This window comes from Lissotriton helveticus, chromosome 5_1 (genome assembly GCF_964261635.1).
Source record: "Lissotriton helveticus chromosome 5_1, aLisHel1.1, whole genome shotgun sequence".
Lineage (NCBI taxonomy): Eukaryota > Metazoa > Chordata > Amphibia > Caudata > Salamandridae > Lissotriton > Lissotriton helveticus.
This window is the reverse complement of record NC_136065.1, coordinates 363,276,751-363,295,407: the sequence shown is the minus strand read 5'-3', so window position 1 is coordinate 363,295,407 and position 18,657 is coordinate 363,276,751. Positions and strand designations below refer to the sequence as shown.

The 18,657-nt window shown below is 44.3% G+C and overlaps 1 protein-coding gene across 2 annotated transcripts in view; it reads right to left on the bottom strand.

Moving 5' to 3' along the window:
- Nucleotides 1-1,032: 1,032 nt before the first annotated feature.
- The window catches only part of TMCO4 (transmembrane and coiled-coil domains 4), a 443,311-nt gene continuing 425,686 nt past the window's right edge, over nt 1,033-18,657 (bottom strand). For both annotated transcript variants that reach the window (XM_078642487.1, XM_078642488.1), the window contains exon 14: nt 1,033-6,744. In XM_078642487.1, the coding sequence (XP_078498613.1) occupies nt 5,536-6,744 (1,209 nt within the window). In that variant the 3' untranslated portion in view covers nt 1,033-5,535. The remainder of the gene's footprint in view (nt 6,745-18,657) is intronic.

The window sequence follows — 18,657 nt, the reverse complement described above, 5'->3', positions numbered from 1 at the left end:
ACAACAGCTTACGAAGTCCAAGTACAAAGTGTGCCATGAGGGAAAAGTCCGGGAAGATAGCGATCTTTGACCCTTGGTACGTGCGCCACCCCGCTCCTGAGTATCTCAGTCATGATAGTTGAGTAGCCTTGCTATGATAGGGCATGGAGGCACACCATGGACTGGACATGGCCTAAAGAGCGATGGGCTTGCTCTACAGCAAAGTATTTAGAGAAAGAGTCAGCATTGAACAGTTAACATGACAACTTGTCAATGAACGAGTCCTTCTTTCCGGTATTATTGGGTTCAGGGATACCCATCAGGTGCAGATTGTTTTACCAAGAGTGGGCTTCCAAGTCCTCGTTTTTGGCAGGTACATTCAGTAGGTTGATGCGTAGTTCTTGCTAGTCAGCAGCTACGGTTGCTTGGTCTGTCGGGGCACCCCTGGATAACCCGCCTCCCACTGTCTCCAGCACCTCCACGGAGCTCAGGGCTGCTGTCTGAAGTGGGGGGGAGGGCAATGCCACACAAAGCCCGCAGGCCCCCAAACTTGCTGTGCACCTGGTTGCGGCCTCTTCAATGCCCTGGCCTAGCAGCTGGCATGCAGGCCTTGATCCACGAGGGCTCGCCTGCAGCTCCCACTGGGTCACACGGCCACAATCTAAGCATCGGAAGGTAAGCAGCAATCTCATCAGGGGCCACAGATGATGTGAGGGGGCAATCAGTCCCAATATACGTGGATATTGTGGGCTGGTGAGTGGAGCTCTCAGTTCATCCAGCCATCTTGGTGGCCGCAGGCCACACCCCTCACATTCATCAGAATTCTAGTGATCACACTGATACAACTTAATCACTCCCTTTAATACCACCTACTACCTTAAATACAATATGTGCATCCAGAATAATTCAGTAGTCTCTTTAAGCAGGTGTGTGCGAAATCTGCAGTTTTTGCTTACATGAACTTTTGGCAAAGATACACGGGGGTCTCTTATCAATAACATGCAGTAAAATTGAGTCAACACATCAAAAGTGCAGAGAAATGATGGCAACATATTACTGCCTGGAAATGCTTTTATTTCACTTTACAATTTAGTCAAGTTGAAAACTGATTTAAACAGGTCTACAATAAGGATACAGTATCCTTGGGTGGTTGTCCCATAGGCATTCTTTTAGATTCACACGCTCAGTATGCACAGACAACACGGAGACGGTCACTGCAGACATATCCCATTTTCAGTAGTACCGTCACAGACATTGACATCAAATGAGCTCTCCTGAATCTTGTGGTGCACAGGTTTGCAGAACAGGCTATAACACAAGCATCCCTCAATGTCTGCAGTGTCCGTTAGCAGCAAGCTCTTATCTGAAGATCCTGACAACAGCTTCTCTGTAAATGAGGTTTACAGCAAATGTAATTCTCCTCTTAATTCTCGGGGTGTCCCTGAGAGTATAGCTGTGTGCGTGATGGTCTTCTTTGAATTTGGGGGTGTTAATGAGTTTACAGTTGGTACTATGCAGTGAGTTTACCTGAATTGGTGTGTCGTTAGGTTTGCAGTAGTGACTGTAGCATACACTCATTCAATTATTGTGGTGATCATGTATTCACAACAAGAGCTGGGACACTAGTACCCCGACTTCTTTAATAAATGACATTTGTAGATTTACATAGCGTGGCGCTAGCAATGGGGACGGGGAGTTTCAGTGATTTGCCCTGAATTCCAAGATGTTGACCTGACGCCAAGACTCGAACCCGGATCCCCAGCTTCCAACTCAAGCCGCTGCGCCAGATATGGGGGTGCCTTCACAGTCTAGATGTGTTCTTGCTTGAATTTTTCAGGGCTTCTGTCTTTACAGTGTGGTCTGTACATTAAAGTCAATGGGATTCTTCGTGTGTATGAATATTTACGAATGGAGCAGTGCTATGATCTATGCTAAATTCTTGGGGGTATCGAAGCATTTACAGCTGGGGCATATAAATTGAATCCTCTACCTACTAAAGAGCAATGCAAGAGAGAACCTTCTAGAAACTGCTTGTGCGATAGTACCTATTGGAGCTGGACTATAGCGCTCTGGTGAATAAAGTTCACGTGGCTGAGCGATGGCTCCCCTAAATTCTAGGGATGTCTTGGTAGGACAGATTTGCCAGAGGTTCCACATGGTTCTTGTGAAGACTATGTGTTCATAATAAAAGCTGTGCCATTGGTCCACCCCTTAATTTCTCGGATTTTCATTGGTCCACCCCTTACTTTCTGGGAGGTACATAGTGCTGGATTAAACCCTGTGGAGGCCCCTAGGCAGTCGAAATGTCAACCCCCCCCCAACGCAAATTATCTCCTAATATGTTTTTACTAACCAACGATTTTATCCCTCGCAAATTATCTCCTAATATGTGTTTTTACTAACCAACGATTTTAATAAACCAATTTTATGACACAAAACAAAAATTATTAATTTTATTAAACAAAAATTCATTGGAAACAATTAAAGAATGCTTGACTGTAATTTCCTTCCAAGATTAAATCAATATTATTTTGATCCGTTTTCATGGGGGCCCCTAAAACGAGTGGGGCCAATAGGCCGGTGCATACTTTGCCTATTTGGTAATTCGGCACTGGATGTGAATGTGTTTACAACAGAGGATATGTCTCTCCTGTACTCTCTTCTGAATATTTAGGCTTTCTGTGTACTCTCAGTGTGGGTTGGACAAAGAATCCTTGGATTCCTGGGGTGTCTGTGGGTTAACAGTATGAACTAGGTGGTGGACTAGTCTGCATTCGGTTTTCTTTTCTTTACAAAATATATTACTCAGTTTGACGTCCAGGGTAATTGGGTGTTAGTGTGTGTTTTTTATAGTAATGATTGATTCTTGGAGATTCCGTTTATTTAAAGTGGAGACCGTACGGAGGAATCCCCTGGATTACTGGGGTGTTCCTCAGTTTGCGGTTTCTCCTAAATTCTCTAAGCTTCTGGGTGTTAACTGTGGGGAGTGTTCAATAGGTTTACTTTGATTTTGAGCTATTTACGTTTACAGGAATGAATGTGCCATGGTCTCTTCTGAAGTCTGGTTCTGGGTGTTTACAGTGAGGACTGTGAAGAAACATCCTTTGCATTAATGGGTGTTTGTGTGTTTACAGCAAGCAACATGCTGTGGTGTCTCATGAATTCTCTGAGTTCCATGTGTTTACAGTATGGACTGTGCAATGGGACCCTTTGGATTATTGGGTGTTTTAGTCTTTTCAGTGAGGAACGTGCTGTGGTCGCTCCTGAATTCTCTGTTTCTATATGTTTATGGTGGGGACTAGCAGCAGCATTTCTTGGATTATTGGGTGCTTACAGCAAGGAATGTGTTGTGTTCTCTCCTGAATTATGTTTCTTTATGTTTACGGTGAGGACTTGCAGTAGCAACTCCTGATAATTGGGTGTTTGTGTGTATACAGCGAGGAATGTGTTGCGGTCTCTCATGGAGTCTTTGAGTTTCCATGTGTTTACAGTGAGGAGTGTGCAATGGGATCCCTTGAATTAGTTGCAATCCAATATGTTTGTTGTAGGGGATGTGTTATGTGTTCGACAGATATTCATGATTTTACAATAGCAGCTGATCTGTGGTTTTCGCTTAATTCTTGAGATGTCCATGTGTCAGCAGCAGCCATGGGCTCCTAAACGTTTTTGTGATACCCATGTATTCACTATAGAAGCTCTTGCCATGAGTTCTCTGGTTGTATTTGTGTTCACAATAGTGGATGGGCGGTACCCTCGCCTGTACTTTCTAGGTGCCATTTCTCAGTGCGGACTGAACGAATCATCCTCTGGATCCTTTAGGTGCTTGTAGATTTACATTCAGCAATGAGCTGTGGTCTCTCATCAATGTGTTCAAGTTTCAGGGCATTAACTTTGGGAGCTGTGCAATGAGATCCACTGAACTCTCTGAGTATTCGTCGGTTTACAGCAAGAGGTGTGGTGTTGTCTGAGTTGCAGTGTGTTTCGAGTGGGGACTGCAGAATGGGATTCCTTGGAGGGCACGTGTTTCCACTACGGGTGAGCCATGGATGGGCTCCTTTGAAACTCATGCCTTCAAAGTAGCAGGTGTGCAGTAGGATCCATTAATTTTGGGGGATCCTTTGTTTGTAGGGAGACCAGAGCATTTGCCCGTCCAGAACTCTTGAGATGTCAGTATGCTTGCAGTGGGATGCTCCCAGTTATTCTTGATTGTAATGTCTGTCTCATAAACCCCTCTGTGCCTTGTTGGGATGTTGAGGACTTCTCTTAATTATCGATGTGTCTTTCGAATTGTAGCATAAACTATGACTCCAGAAACGTTTCTTCCTCTTTAGTACCTCAGACTACTCTCTTCTTATCTCTGTACCATGATAAATACTCGCCCTCGCATACTCTGTCACGTTAGTCTTTTCTCTCTACCAGTTAATTGTAGTACTCTCCTTCCTCGGCTTCCTTTTACTTCCCTCTGCGTTTTTACCATAATACATTCGGGCACTCTCCCATCAGCTCAGTTATTCATGGAACTATTGCCCTCCAGTGCTTCTTTGTTGCCTCGTCACTCCACAGGCTCTATCATTACTCTCCTCCATCCCAATATCTCCTGATACTCTTGCTCATTCCTGCCCACTCTCTTCTGTGCCTTCCCTGTATCTTTCAGTGCACTGTTATTTTTCTCAGAGCCCCCTGTGGCAGCTGCTAGGTAATTGCCCTCCAGCAGAAGGACCCAGATGGTCGGCCAGAAGGGTCATATGACTTGGACCTTAAGCTTAAGGCAAACTTTAGATTTAGAAACTTGTCCATTTTTGGATATTTGATTAATCAGGTTTAACGGCCAGAGGCGTCATTAACTGGTGCAGCCAGGCCTCTATAGACCTCCAAGAGGGCATGCATCTGGGCTCTCTCCATTTTTTTGGGTTATCCCCAGGTAACGTTCGTATAATGTTTCCTGGTACTCTTGCCTTTGAAAGCACCTCAGAAATCTCTCTCCTCTGGTATATCACACTAAACTGGTGCCTAGTACACTCACCTCGCCAACCCATCTATTGCTGCCTGGTACTCTCACTTATTTGGTGACCGAGAAACTTTGTGCCATCAATTAGAATGAGCACAATTAGACACAAGGAGATACCTGGCATGGTCAGCGACAGGTCTTGGTCTTTGGAGAGGACAATCAGGGCTCAGTGATGGGATTTGGTCTTTGGAAAGGGCACTCAAGGCTCATCAAGGGGCCTTGGTTTCTGGAGAGGTCAGCCAGGGCTCAGTGACAGGAGTTGGTCTTTATACAGGGCAGGCAGAGTTCACTTAGTCACTGATCATGATCCTGAGATCCACTGATCGTTACTGTAGGCTTAGATGTTAATTCAAGTTTCCTCTGCAGCAGAAAGGCTGGTGCTTGATTTCTCATTTTTCCTCATCGGCCTCATCAGACGTGGTTCTGATTCCCAACCTCAAGTGAGATCCATCAACGATGCCGCCTCAGTCTGTAAGACTGGGAATAATTCTGCACACTCAGCAACTCCATTTACTTCTCAAAGTTCTTTTGCAGTCTTTTCACCAGTTTCAGATGCCACCACTGTTGACTGTATTACTTGATTTGGCTACATGCTGCTGATTTGCAGGACTCTCCGCTTTAACATGCTCTGTTTGCAACACTTCAGTGTGGTCCGTGGAGGTGTCCAAACAACTCTCTGTATCTTCAGATCCATCCACAGGATCCCAGGACCAGCAAGAGTCCCCATTGTCATCCTGTTGTTCCACAGGTTGGTGGCAGCTCCCTCCCCAGGTAAGGCCTGCTGCTGGCTCGCTGTGGGACCTGCTCTGCTCTTTCTCACCTATGTTACAAGTATTCCTAGAACACACTTTGCCCTCTGATGACTCCAAAAGGGAAGTGCTTTCGACGTCATTTGTATCATGGGTTTTTTCTATACATAGTTTATCCTCTTCTGGATGCCGGGTGGCCCTCCTGTTTTCTTGGAGACATGTCCCCTCTTTTGGTTGCAAGGTAGAACTACTCTGCTCTCCCTCACTTGTGTTTTGGGTACCTTCTTTGCAGAGGTTACTCTCTGCGGGCTGTGGAAGGGTACTGAAGGGCTCTCTTTTGCAGGTACCCCCTGTTGACTGGCAAACAGCACTGCACTGCTCTGGCTTGCCTGCATCAGCGGCAAATTCTATGCATACAACATCCTTGGCTGGCTGCAGCAGGCCTCCAATCTGCTCTCCCTCGAGCGTATCACAGCTATCTTCTACACACAAGTGTTTATTGCACTGCTGTCCCTCGCTTTCACCACCCTCTAGTAACTCTAGGGCATCATTGCTCTTATCTCTCTCAGTTGACACCTCTTTGGCACTGCTCTGTTCTTCCTCACATTCGCTCTGAGCACATTCTTTATTTTGTTTGCCCTCTGTTGACTTTAGGAGGTTAAGGCTCTGCTCTTTGTTTGTACCAACTGGTGGTTGTACGAAGGCAATGTTCTGTTCTTCTGCATTTATGTTGTGGGCATCTTCTAAAGGCATGTTGGTGCTCTGTTCGGCAGCATCTATACCATGGTGAGAATCTATGGATGGTTTGCCATCTTCTGATTCAAGGACGAGGATGCTCTTCTCTCTGGCACCAGCTCCAAGATCACAGGCAGGTTCTTCTTTGGTACTGGATCCTTCTGGGAAAAGGAGGCCACTTTTCAATTCTCCCAGGTGGCCTTCTTTAGTTTTGATGCCGACGGCTTTCAGAAGAACGTCCATCTGCTTCATATAATCCAGGTGGCCGTTTACCTGTAAGAGAAGAGGTATGCACAGTGATCACATGGAAGCAAGAACCTAATGTACAAAGTATTACTATGGACAAAACCCTTAATGTGCAAAGTTAACAGTAATTGTTAATACAGAAATCTGACTTGCAGGACACAACAAGGAAGGTACAAAGCTAACGATCAGAACACAACTATTAATGTGCATAATGAGCGCTCAGGATGCAGCCACTAACGTGCAAAGTTAACAGGATACAACCACTGTAGAAAAACAACATTTTCTGCATGATCACCCCGGATTGTTCTGCCGTTTTGGGGTCCTTTTTTTGCTGGTATTAAGACATTGCAATGTGCTGTATGATACTGCTAATCAGGGTAACAGTGTATATGCTTTGCCCTGAATATGGAATTGATCAAATTTGTTTAATCCAATTGGTTCACCTGTAAGGCCATGGTAGATTGCACAGGAAAAGCACCAATGGCATGGAAATTAAATGTCACTTGCAGGCTGTGACTTGACTTGAGCAGCTAAAAGCACCACAGTGACACATGGCATGGAAAAACAACTTTTTCACGTAAGAATAAACATTTTTATATATTAGATAAGTTACCCCTAAAGCGTGCCTTGTTGGTCAAGAGTGGGTGGGTAATATGTAAAATATGGCACACTAAAAATTGGAAACGGAATGCCCTCACTGTGAATAATTACCCAACAAGTATTTTTACTGTGAGATAAGGCTAAATCTTATATGTATCACCTGAAAATACTAGAAACAACGTTTTTTTTGCATTTGGGTTAAAAAAAATCCAATTTTAAGGTAAAATAGATACTTGATAACTACAGTGGAAAAGTAACTTTTAAAAAGTGTACTTTGTGCTGCCTGAGAGAAATTTGGTTTAAAACTAGTTTGCCTCATAGCCCAACTGAAAAGGTGCAGTACACATTCCTGGCTTGAAGTTATTTACCCTGCTCTCAAATGAAAACGGCTTTGCCTCAGACCCAGGAATGCTGGGCTGTTTGGCAATATCTGGCCAATCAAGCACTAGTCATCTGGGAGGAGAACTGGAAGAACAGAAGATAAGCTTTGCACTTCTTCTGGCCTGATGATGCCAAATAAGGCTAGAAGGAACTGCTCCCATTCATTCACAGGCCAATTCTAAATACCCTGCTTCCAATCCCAGCAGGAGGAAAAACTGACTCAATGCCACTTCCTCACAACACTCCTGGGCTATGAAGACAATATATGTAGAAAGTGGATTCGGCTGAAAGAAAAAGACTTAAGAACATCTGACTGCTCCTGGTACCCAGGGTCTGGTACGGCTCTCCAAGGATCTAGAGGTTGACCTTCTGTCTGCTGGCCTCAGGGACACAAAAAGCTGAAAGGCTCTAAGAGTACCAAGCATCAACATGGGTCGATTCTGAGGATAGGTCTTAAAAGCCTGCATGGAGGATCTAGGTGATGCATTAGTGACAGAAAGAACTTTCCCAACAGGTGTAGAAAAGCAGGACATAGAGCTGATTTAGAGTTTGGAAGACGGGTTACACTCTAACAAATTTGACAAATATTCCGTTGCCCAAATTTGCCCCACTGGTGGATTCTGAGAATCAAAAAAATTATCAAGAGTGAAAAGTATAACCTAGGACTGGTGGGAGAAGGAAAATCTGTCCCAGCGTCTAACTGGCCTTCGAGGCTCTGAAATCCAGCGTTGTCTCACTTCTAACTTTAGTGCCAAAACCAGCTTCTTCAGCAAGAGCTTGATGATGAAGCATCTGATTCTGAAGGACTCTTGCAGCCTTCAGTCTTGGACCTTACCTTTCCAGTGGAAGATTTTGACCTCCAAAAAGTATATTAGGTACCAAGGTAAAACTTTGAACAGGAAGACCTACATGGTATATTAGACCCCTGCTCCATCACTGTCAGACTGAAATTGCTCCTAATTAGACCTGGCATCCTTGGTGTATTTTCCCCCTAATGTTTTGCCTTCAGACCACCTATTTTTGCTGGCCATAAGACTATGCACACTTTACCACTGCTAACCATTGCTAAAGAGCTTGTGCTCTCTCCTTAAAACATGGTAACATTGGCTTCTACCCAATTGGCATATTTAATTTACTGATAAGTCCCTAATAAAGTGGCACTACCTGTGACCAGGGTCTTTATATTAAATGTTACCAGTAGGCCTGAAACACGGCTTGAGCCACACACTTAAGTAGCTCTTTAAACATGCATCAGACCTGCCATTGCAGAGCCTGTTTGTGCAGTTTACACTGCCATTTCCACTTGGCAATATAAACCTTTTGCCAGGATAAAACCTACCTTTTTAATACATATATGTCATCCCTGGGGTAGGCCCTGGAGAGCCCACAGGACATGTACTTTTAAGTTTTACATGTCCTGGTACTGAAAAACTCTTACATTTGTTTTTTCACTACCACGAGGCCTTTGTCTCCCATAGGATAACATTGGAGTTGCCTTATTACATTTTAGCAGTGTAATTTACAAATGGGAATAGATAACCAGTTCACGTTTGGTACCTGCAGCCTGTCTCTGAGTCACATGACTGGGTGTAGCTGACAGTTGGGCTTTGTATATTCCTCCTAGACAGCCACATACAATGGGGAGCTTAAGTGTGACTGGATGGGCCATCACTGGCAAGATGGGTGGGAGGAGCTGGGCCCAGACCCACTTACACTTGAATAGGCTATGTCAGATGCATCTAACCAGTTAATTGCGAGCCACCAGTAGCTCCCAGACACCTTAAAAGTAGCTCAAAGACTTGAGTTCCTTTTTAAATAAGCACAAGGTCACATTTTCCTGTTAAAGTTAGGGGAAGGATGTGTTTATTTTACATTATTATCATTAGGCTGCAGATAGCAGGGCCTGGTAATGAGCAGTGCTCAGTCAGATTTGTGACCTGGTCTGGGGCACAGAGACGAATAACTGAAGCACTCAGGTATTTAACACATAAATGAAAGTCACTGTCAACTCAATACTGGAGCTGTGAACAAAATTATGTTTCTGAATGCTTTTAAATGGGAGAAAATTAAAATGAAAAGCTACCTTAATGATTAAGTTGACTCTTCATTTTAATTTTGTCCCATTTCAAAGTGTCGCATTTACAAACAGCATGCCCTTTACTCCCAGTGGCTAGTAGACACTGTGACATAAGTATAACTGAAAATACAGCTATTTTTAACAAGCATTTGCGATGCAATAGGTCTCGCATTTGCGAGAGTTTGAGCTATTGGCATTGTAAATGACAACGCCTTTTATTTATGTGTTTGGAAACTTGCAAACTGTGTGTAAATACGCACTTTGTACTTATAGAAGCAAGGCTGGCAGTAAAAGAGGTGCAGTTACTGCCAGCCTTGCTTCTCGTAAGCAAGGACTATTAACTCCACTTGCACGTTTTCAAAACACCTAAATAAAAAGCATTGTCATTTACAATGCCAATAGCTCAAACTCTCACAAATGCGAGACCTATTGCATTGGAAATGCTTTTTATTTTACTCTGCACGTCCCCCCTTCCTCCTTAACAATCAACACATAGAAGCAGTTTAGTGGTAAATGGGGTTCAAAGTGGGGAGATTTGCATATCAAAATAAAGTCGAGACTTGTGTGAAACTAAACAATGCAATGGACTTAAGAGGATACAAAGCGAGGCAGGATAGCCCTCGGTGTCAACGCGCCTGTTGCTGCTGTGTGCAACATTCAGCTTAGACGGACATTCTTACTGGGCCGGCTTAGTTTCATCCTTCCGAGTTTGAACTGGGCACTGTGAATTCCACAGATGCCCTGGTGCTGTATGGCCGTCCCCTGAGAATGAGTTACAATGTGAACAATGCCATGACGCTCGCCTAAATCCATCTAGACTGCACTCTGCATTCAAGCCAACATCCATCAATAGGGGCATTTTAATTTAAAAATGAATGCAAAGTTTACTGCACCACTGTCCCTTACGGGTACAATTAAACATACAAAAAATATACATAAAAACCAATAACTTTTTATGTTTTACAAAGTCATGCAATTGATAACTTATTAAATAAAAACATCGATTGATGTTTTTTACTTGCGTACTTTCAGTCCAGGAGTCTACCTACCCGGTGCTTTTCGATGGCATGTCACTTTACACCTTTCACAACCAATGGCAGGTCGGCACACTGCTGTGGACACGCGGGGAAAGCAAGCGTTAGGGAAGGCATTGTTCATTCTTTGCTTGGCCTCTGTGCTGGAAGCCTGCATACTGGGTGTGTCTAAGTGCTCGCTTGGAATGGGTAGAGAGTCGGGGCTGTCTGAGGGGCGGGCAGAGGATTCACACTGAGTTAATGTTTATTTTCTTTTATATGGCACGCGTGTAGTACGAGCTGACGTCAGAGCGCTTTAATAAAAGGCACAGTAGACACTGTCAACTATGTGCATTTAGAGTCGAAAGAATCGAATCAGGACGCCTCATCAGGGGTAATAAGCTCTATATAAATAAATAAATGGCCTTTCACTTGTGTCTTCGTCACAGAAGTGCTCTATGGATGAAGGAAGGTTGTGAGTGAAGTGTTTGGTGACCCGCAGAGCAAGGGCGGCACGGCCGGGAGAGGCACGAGATTAAAAAACAAGAGACTGTGGGTTGTGTCGTTACATTTTCTAAGATACCTGATGTGTGTCATGCACCGGTCCCGATTCTTCACAGAATGCCTTGTGCACCCCCTATGACACCACTGAGTCGTCCCGCACCCTAAACAATTTCCAGCCCTCACCTGCTAGGAAGCCTGTGCAAGCTTGCAGTAACCCTCGAGGCCCCTGTGCATTCAGAGGAGGAAGTGAGCAAGAGGCAGGAAAACGAAAGTATTAGGCAGCATTCCCCGCCCATCCTCCACGTCAGGCGGCCTTAGCTCTGCGATATAACAGCTGTCCTCTGCTCCCGCACAGCATGCTGGGAAGTGTTGTTGTCCGACACCAGAGTACGTCAAAGGGCAGCAGGAAGGCAGAACTAGGCGGGACCTTGAGGGGGCGCTGCGGAGGGTCCGGGTCATAGGTGATCTTCGTGACGGACCAGGTACCCCAGAGGCAGCGGTGCGGCCTTGACGTCTTCTAAGGTACAGGGCGGCTCTCAGTGCGGCAGGGACTCAGGAGGGGAGAAACGGTACGGTGCAGTACGCCTTCACATGTACGCACCGGGCTGGGCAAATCAAAGGGCTGACTTGTAAGATGGCGGCCTACTAGCCGTATTTTCTTATTGCAAGCAGGATCCCCGGGGCGGCAGTGCAGCACGGAGCGGGCGGCTTCCCTTGTGCGGTGCGGCGCGGCCCCGGGAGGTGGGGACACAGTGCGATGTGTGTGAGCGTGCGTGTGTGTGTCTATGTGTCTTGGACTCTGTGTGTATGCGTGTGTGTTTAAAAGAGGCCGATGACTGTGGGGGGGAGGGTGTGTGTGTGAGCGAGTGAGTGTCTGTCTGTCTGTCTGTGTGTGTATATGCGCGCGCATGTGTGCCAACTTGAAGAAATCGGAGCCGGGGAAGTGCACGGCGCTGCGCGAGGCTGGACGTGCGCGTTCGCGCACCCAAATCCGCACGGCAAAGCTCGTAACACCCTCTTGTCCCTAATTCCCCCGAGATTGGCAGCTATACGTCTCCAGCTGGACGCATCCTTCGGATGCTATTCCAGCGAGACCTAAAAATGAGAGAAATGTAAAGTGCAGAAAAATGTTCCGTATTATGGACATTTTTGCAGAACATTTTTCTGCACATCACACTTGTCCCATTTAAAAAAAAAATATTGTATGTTTGTGCTATACATGTAATGGTGCCACATATGTTAAAAGGTATGTCCTGTTTTGCAAGTATGAATGGCACAGGCTTTCAGTCAACCATACAAATATATCCCATTCAAACGCACACATGTTCATACATCTCCAAAACTACACTCTCACTGACACACATGGCAGCCCTGTCACCATGCCCCTAGTCAAAGTTTTTTGCTCAAGCCATAGTATCTGGTTTTATGACCTAAGGCTTAAAGTCAATGAAGCTGGGCGTGGGGGGTGTCTGGTAACAATGCACATGTCTTTTAGCCTTCAGTACGGCATGATGATTTTTATTGTTCAGATGTAGCTCTCATTACAATAAAGATTGAAGTCCCCTGGGCTATGTGCAGTCTTCACACAAATGTCTGCATACTCACTGTATTGAGTCTGGATCCAGGACCAGGAAGGTAGGACCACGGTGCACTTCAAAGTCATGCCTCTAGAAGCTTCTCCCTACTTCAGAGGCACAACTGTGTATAAATACTAGACCTCAGACACCAACTTTTCAGTACACTTCTGGACCTGTGGACACTCTGTCAGGAGAAAGACTGCTGTGATGCAACAAGGACTGACACTCTGCTGGACAGCTGCTCTAAAGGAACTGCTGCCCTGAAGTGCTGACCTGCTGCCCTCTTGCCTGGGGAGGAAGAACTGGACCTGCTACTTCATCTTGAACCCAGGACCCCAGAGTGACTTCAAGGGCTAGTCTGCTGGCCTCCTGATCTAAGCATCAGTGACATAAAAGGCTCCCGAACCAACTCCTGGACCAAATGGAGCGAGTTTCTGATCCCCAAGAGGTGTCCCTTAGGTGCTGGATCCTTGGTGTGGTTCAGTGAGCTTAAATCAAGCTTTTGGGCTCTTCAGAAACAGGCTTGGTAATACCTAGACTGCGTCAGTTACACTGAAAACCCGCGCAAGCCATTGCCCGCCCGTCTCTTCACACTGCAGCATTGACCGCTCATGGGGGACTGCCGACGTGAAGCACCAGCCTGCCTGTCTGCAACACTCAGCTTGCTCTTAATGCCATGCCAGCAGCCTCCCACGAAGCTCTCCTTGGGGCCCACTCCAACGTGAACGGGGCTCTTGGCACAAAACTTGAGAAGGCAAAACTTCAGCAGGACTAATCTGGGACTGTATTAGAGCCGCGCTTGGTCGTAGTTGGCCTAAACTTTTGAATTTAAGCCAGTGCAGCGCAACCAGATAGCCGCCATTGGCGCTTTATGCTCGTAGGCTCTATTTTACAGTTTATTTTTTAAAAAATCATCCAGTTCTACTGATTGGATTTTTGTTGTTTTGGTCTTGTTTTATTTATGGCATTCGTCTGCAGAAAACAGGAATCATTGAAAAAAAGACCAATATATCTTGGGGGCTCCAAATCTCACATCTATGAGAGTTTGAAAAGGGGAACTGACACCCCCAGGGCCTGTGGTACTTCACTGACATTACTGGCAGGAAAGTCTACGCTCCCTGGGCTATCTGGTGTCAGTGACTTTCTATTTCTGAAACAGTTTATGGATCCAGTCTGGTGGCTAAGGAGAAAGTCCACCTAATGCATCGCATAGGAAATTTACAAGAGCATGCATTCATTAGAAGCTAGCACTCAGGACCTGGCTTACTGATCAGGTAATCCATAGTACACAGCTACTAGTTTGCAAAGTTGACCCTTGGACACAGTTGTTATACTAATATGTCAAACTGATCTGACCGTAAATGCTACTAATGAGCAAAGCTGATTGTTGTGACACAGCTTTTGCACAAATGCTGACAGTGGGGTTTAAAGACACAGTTGTTAATGTATAGAGCTAGCCTGCAGCAGACAAAACTTCTAAAATGCACAGCCAACTCACTGAACAAACCTACTAATGCACAAACCTAACTATCTAGACGCTCCTAAAGTATTAATGTTCAAAGCTATCCAGCGCACAACCTGTAGCAAAAGTGATACATTGTTATGGATATGTAACCCACAGACTACAGCTACTAAAAAGCAAAGATAACTTTCTCAGCTGCTGCTAATGTGAGCGGATTTGTCCATGGCATTTGATACAGTACACCACAGGCCACTGTGCAAATGACTGGATCATAAACATCAACTGAAGGGCAGTGTCCAGGAATGAGTACGCTTGTTTATAATGGGAAGCTTTCAAACTGCTCACCTATGGCAATGTAGATCCTCTCACTGGAGACTAACTTGGGGCACACAAGGGTTCTGCTCTATCACTTTTGTTTTTCAATATTTATAAGATTCCTCCTTGCACACAAAATGGCTGCCCACAATCTATGGTTTTCTGGAGTGAGCAGACGATACACAGATGTTCATAGAGTTACAGGAAAACACTAATGATATGCTAATCATGGATTTTCATTAATTACTTATGAAGGTAAAAATAGATCCTATATTTTAGTACTAATCAGCGGGATTTGTTGGGCTTTGTATGGCTAACTGCATTAGGCGGTACATTCAGAAAGGAATTCAAGAATTATACTTGATTCTGATCTGTCTTTAGATTTGCAGGTAATGGTATTTAACCAACGTAGACCATTTATTTTTGTTCAACATACCAAAAATTGGTCCTACCTTGAGTACCAGAAATCTTATATTATTAGTTCAAGCTGCTGTGCTCATTTTTCTCTTGTATTTTATTTAAATTTAACCCAACGCTCCAGCTTTCCAGAGCTGAGAAACACAAATAGTTTCTGGCCTCAAAAATATGATCATCTCTCTAAGCATCATGATGCCCTGTCTGCCTTTCGACTAGGAACCAGATTACATTTATGGCACTTGGCCTGATCTGGACATTTTTTCAAGGATGTGCTGTAGGGTATCTAGTCAAACTGTTTAAATTTCAGAAATATTCAAGAGTTCTAGGTATATTATAGATCCTAAACTGATCACTCCCAATTGGCGATATGTTAAACCAAGAAGACCGCTTCTAGGTGTTGCTGGGCCCACCAGACTGTGGCATTAATTACCTATAAATGTGTATCACGTTTGTTTTATCTATAACTTTAAACATAAATTGAAAATGAATATACTTGGTTTTTAAATGTTCTGTTATATGGTTGCTTTGGAGTTCCTGTATTATGTTGTGTTGTATGGTCCTACAAACTTTACTTGCTCTACCACTGTGTGCACATTACAAATAAAATATATACCAATGCAAAAGCACCCATCAAGACACTGCTACTAATGCACACTGGTCATCAACAGGAGGCAGATACTAAAGCACAACACTTTCTCTCAAGATATACTTACTTATGTGCATACCAGACCATCACAGCATGGATTCTAACTTAGTGCACAGTTACCAATGGGCAACACGACCCAAGTACTTTCATGTGCAACAAACAGTCCAACCTAGGAGTTAGGAGCTGTTAATATCTAAGAAAAAATACCTCGGTTATTTGTGTATAAGGTCACAGAGAGGTTTGAAATGTTGAGCACGGTAAACCACCGTTACAACAAAACTTTTACAACGGATTACTTTTACAACGCAACTTTTACAACGCAGGAACCATTAAAACGAACTACCATTACAACACATTTTTTTACAACGCAATACCTTTACAACGCAATACCTTTACAACGTAAGTATTGGTAAGTATATTATTATAGTAAAAATGTTATAGGTTTGGGTTTTTGGGTAAAGGGGTATTTTTAGGGTTCAGGGCTAGGTTTGGGTTTTTGGGTAAAGGGGTATTTTTAGGGTTCAGGACTAGGTTTGGGTTTTTGGGTAAAGGGGTATTTTTAGGGTTCAGGGCTAGGTTTGGGTTTTTGGGTAAAGGGGTATTTTTAGGGTTCAGGGCTAGGTTTGGGTTTTTGGGTAAAGGGGTATGTTTAGGGTTCAGGGCTAGGTTTGGGTTTTTGGGTAAAGGGGTATTTTTAGGGTTCAGGGTTAGGTTTGGGTTTTTGGGTAAAGGGGTATTTTTAGGGTTCAGGGCCAGGTTTGGGTTTTTGGGTAAAGGGGTATTTTTAGGGTTCAGGGCTAGGTTTGGGTTTTTGGGTAAAGGGGTATTTTTAGGGTTCAGGGCTAGGTTTGGGTTTTTGGGTAAAGGGGTATTTTTAGGGTTCAGGGCCAGGTTTGGGTTTTTGGGTAAAGGGGTATTTTTAGGGTTCAGGGCCAGGTTTGGGTTTTTGGGTAAAGGGGTATTTTTAGGGTTCAGGGTCAGGTTTGGTTTTTGGGTAAAGGGGTATTTTTAGGGTTCAGGGCTAGGTTTGGGTTTTTGGGTAAAGGGGTATTTTAAGGGTTCAGGGCTAGGTTTGGGTTTTGGGGTACAGGGATACACGGTAAAAATAAATTAAAAATATTATTAAATTAAAATAAATTAAATTAATTTTAATTAATTACATTAAAAAAAATATTATATACTTACCAATACAGGGATACAGGGTAAAAATAAATTAAAAATAATATTAAATTAAAATAAATTATATTAATTTTAATTAATTACATTTTTAAAAATATTATATACTTACCAATACTTACGTTGTAAAGGTATTGCGTTGTAAAAGTATTGCGTTGTAAAAAAATGCGTTGTAATGGTAGTTCGTTGTAATGGTTCCTGCGTTGTAAAAATTGCGTTGTAAAGGTATGCGTTGTTAAAGTATGCGTGGTAACGTCATACATCCGTTGAGCACACAAATATTAGTAAGTGGGTTCTACATGTGCAACAGGTGTTGGACTTGTTACTGGCTATTCTTCAATTAAAGTTTTTACTAGAATTACAAAAAAGGATGGAATCTGAAAAAGAAAAGTAATGGATTATATCAACCCTAGCAATGCGAATTCATCTTGTTGTTTGTTAGGTAAAGTGTTTGGTAAAAGTTAAGAGATTGTATGTGTGTTGTGCTTAGCTGCCCTAGAAAGAAAATCTCATAATGAAGCAACACCTTGCATCATTATGGATTATAAGATATGGAACCTGGGAGCAAAGCGCCCCTTTGTTGAAAAGGTTGATTGGTAAAGGTAAGTTGTACTCTTAAAGAAAAGTGTAATGAAAAAAAGTTAGAGGACGAAGTTTGTGTTGTAAGTGGTGAACTTAAAAGGCATACAAATCAAAATATTACCTAACAGATACTTTTGACAAAGGGGTATGATTTTTGTTGCAGCTTTGGCAAAGCCAAAGAACATGCATGTCTTTATTAACAAAAATGTTGTCGTTAGAACAACTTATTAACATTAAAGCAAAGTGAAAGAATGAAGTTCAAGGACTATTTGTGAATAGCACAGTGCCATTATGAACGGCTAAGGCATCCAACCACCAGCACTTCCTAAACTTAAAAAATATAAATTGGCAGTAAAAATGGCATTGTGTCATCAAATGAAACAGAACACACTATGGCTATCAACTGACATGTCACATTTGTAGTCTCACAAAAAGACTACTTGAAGCCCCATCACCAAAGCCCAATGTAAAGACAAATGGGACAATGTAACTAGTCAAGAATGCTATGGCCTTGATGGGCAGCTCATGCAAGCAATGGTAATGAAGTACACATGAAAGGCAGTGGCTGAAGAGGGCAGACTTGCGCCCCGTCTCTCCCTCTCCTTTTTAGGTCTCGCCCTGGAATTAGCATCCAAAGGATGCTTCCAGGGACGGAGACGTATAGTCAGCTGTCTCGAGGGAAGGACGGACGAGAAGGTGCACGAGCGCAGTCCAGGCTGGATTGCTGTGCGCGAACGCGCACGTTCCGTCCTGCGCCGCCCTCCCAGCCTACCGCGCATGCATGCATGCACACAGACAGACACAGACACACACACACACGTCGCAGACAGACACTCGCTCACACACACACACACACCCTCCCCCACAGTCACACACACGCACTCCAAGACATACATACACGCACGCACGCACGCACACACACACACACAGGCCGCGCACGCGCGCGCGCGTACATGCTCCCCCCCCTCCCCCCGCCCGCCCGCCGCTCAGCAACGCACTCACCGGCTTCCTCTCCTCAGCTGCAGGGCCCGGCAGCAGGACTCTTCTTCCCTCCTTCGGCACCGGGGCGCAGGGTAGGCTCCTGCCTGCTCCGGTGCTCCCTGCTCCCAACACGGCTCCAATCGCGGCTCTTCCGTGGGAGGCGGGGTAGGCTCCCGCCCTCCTACTTCCTGTTTCCGGGTGTCGCGCCG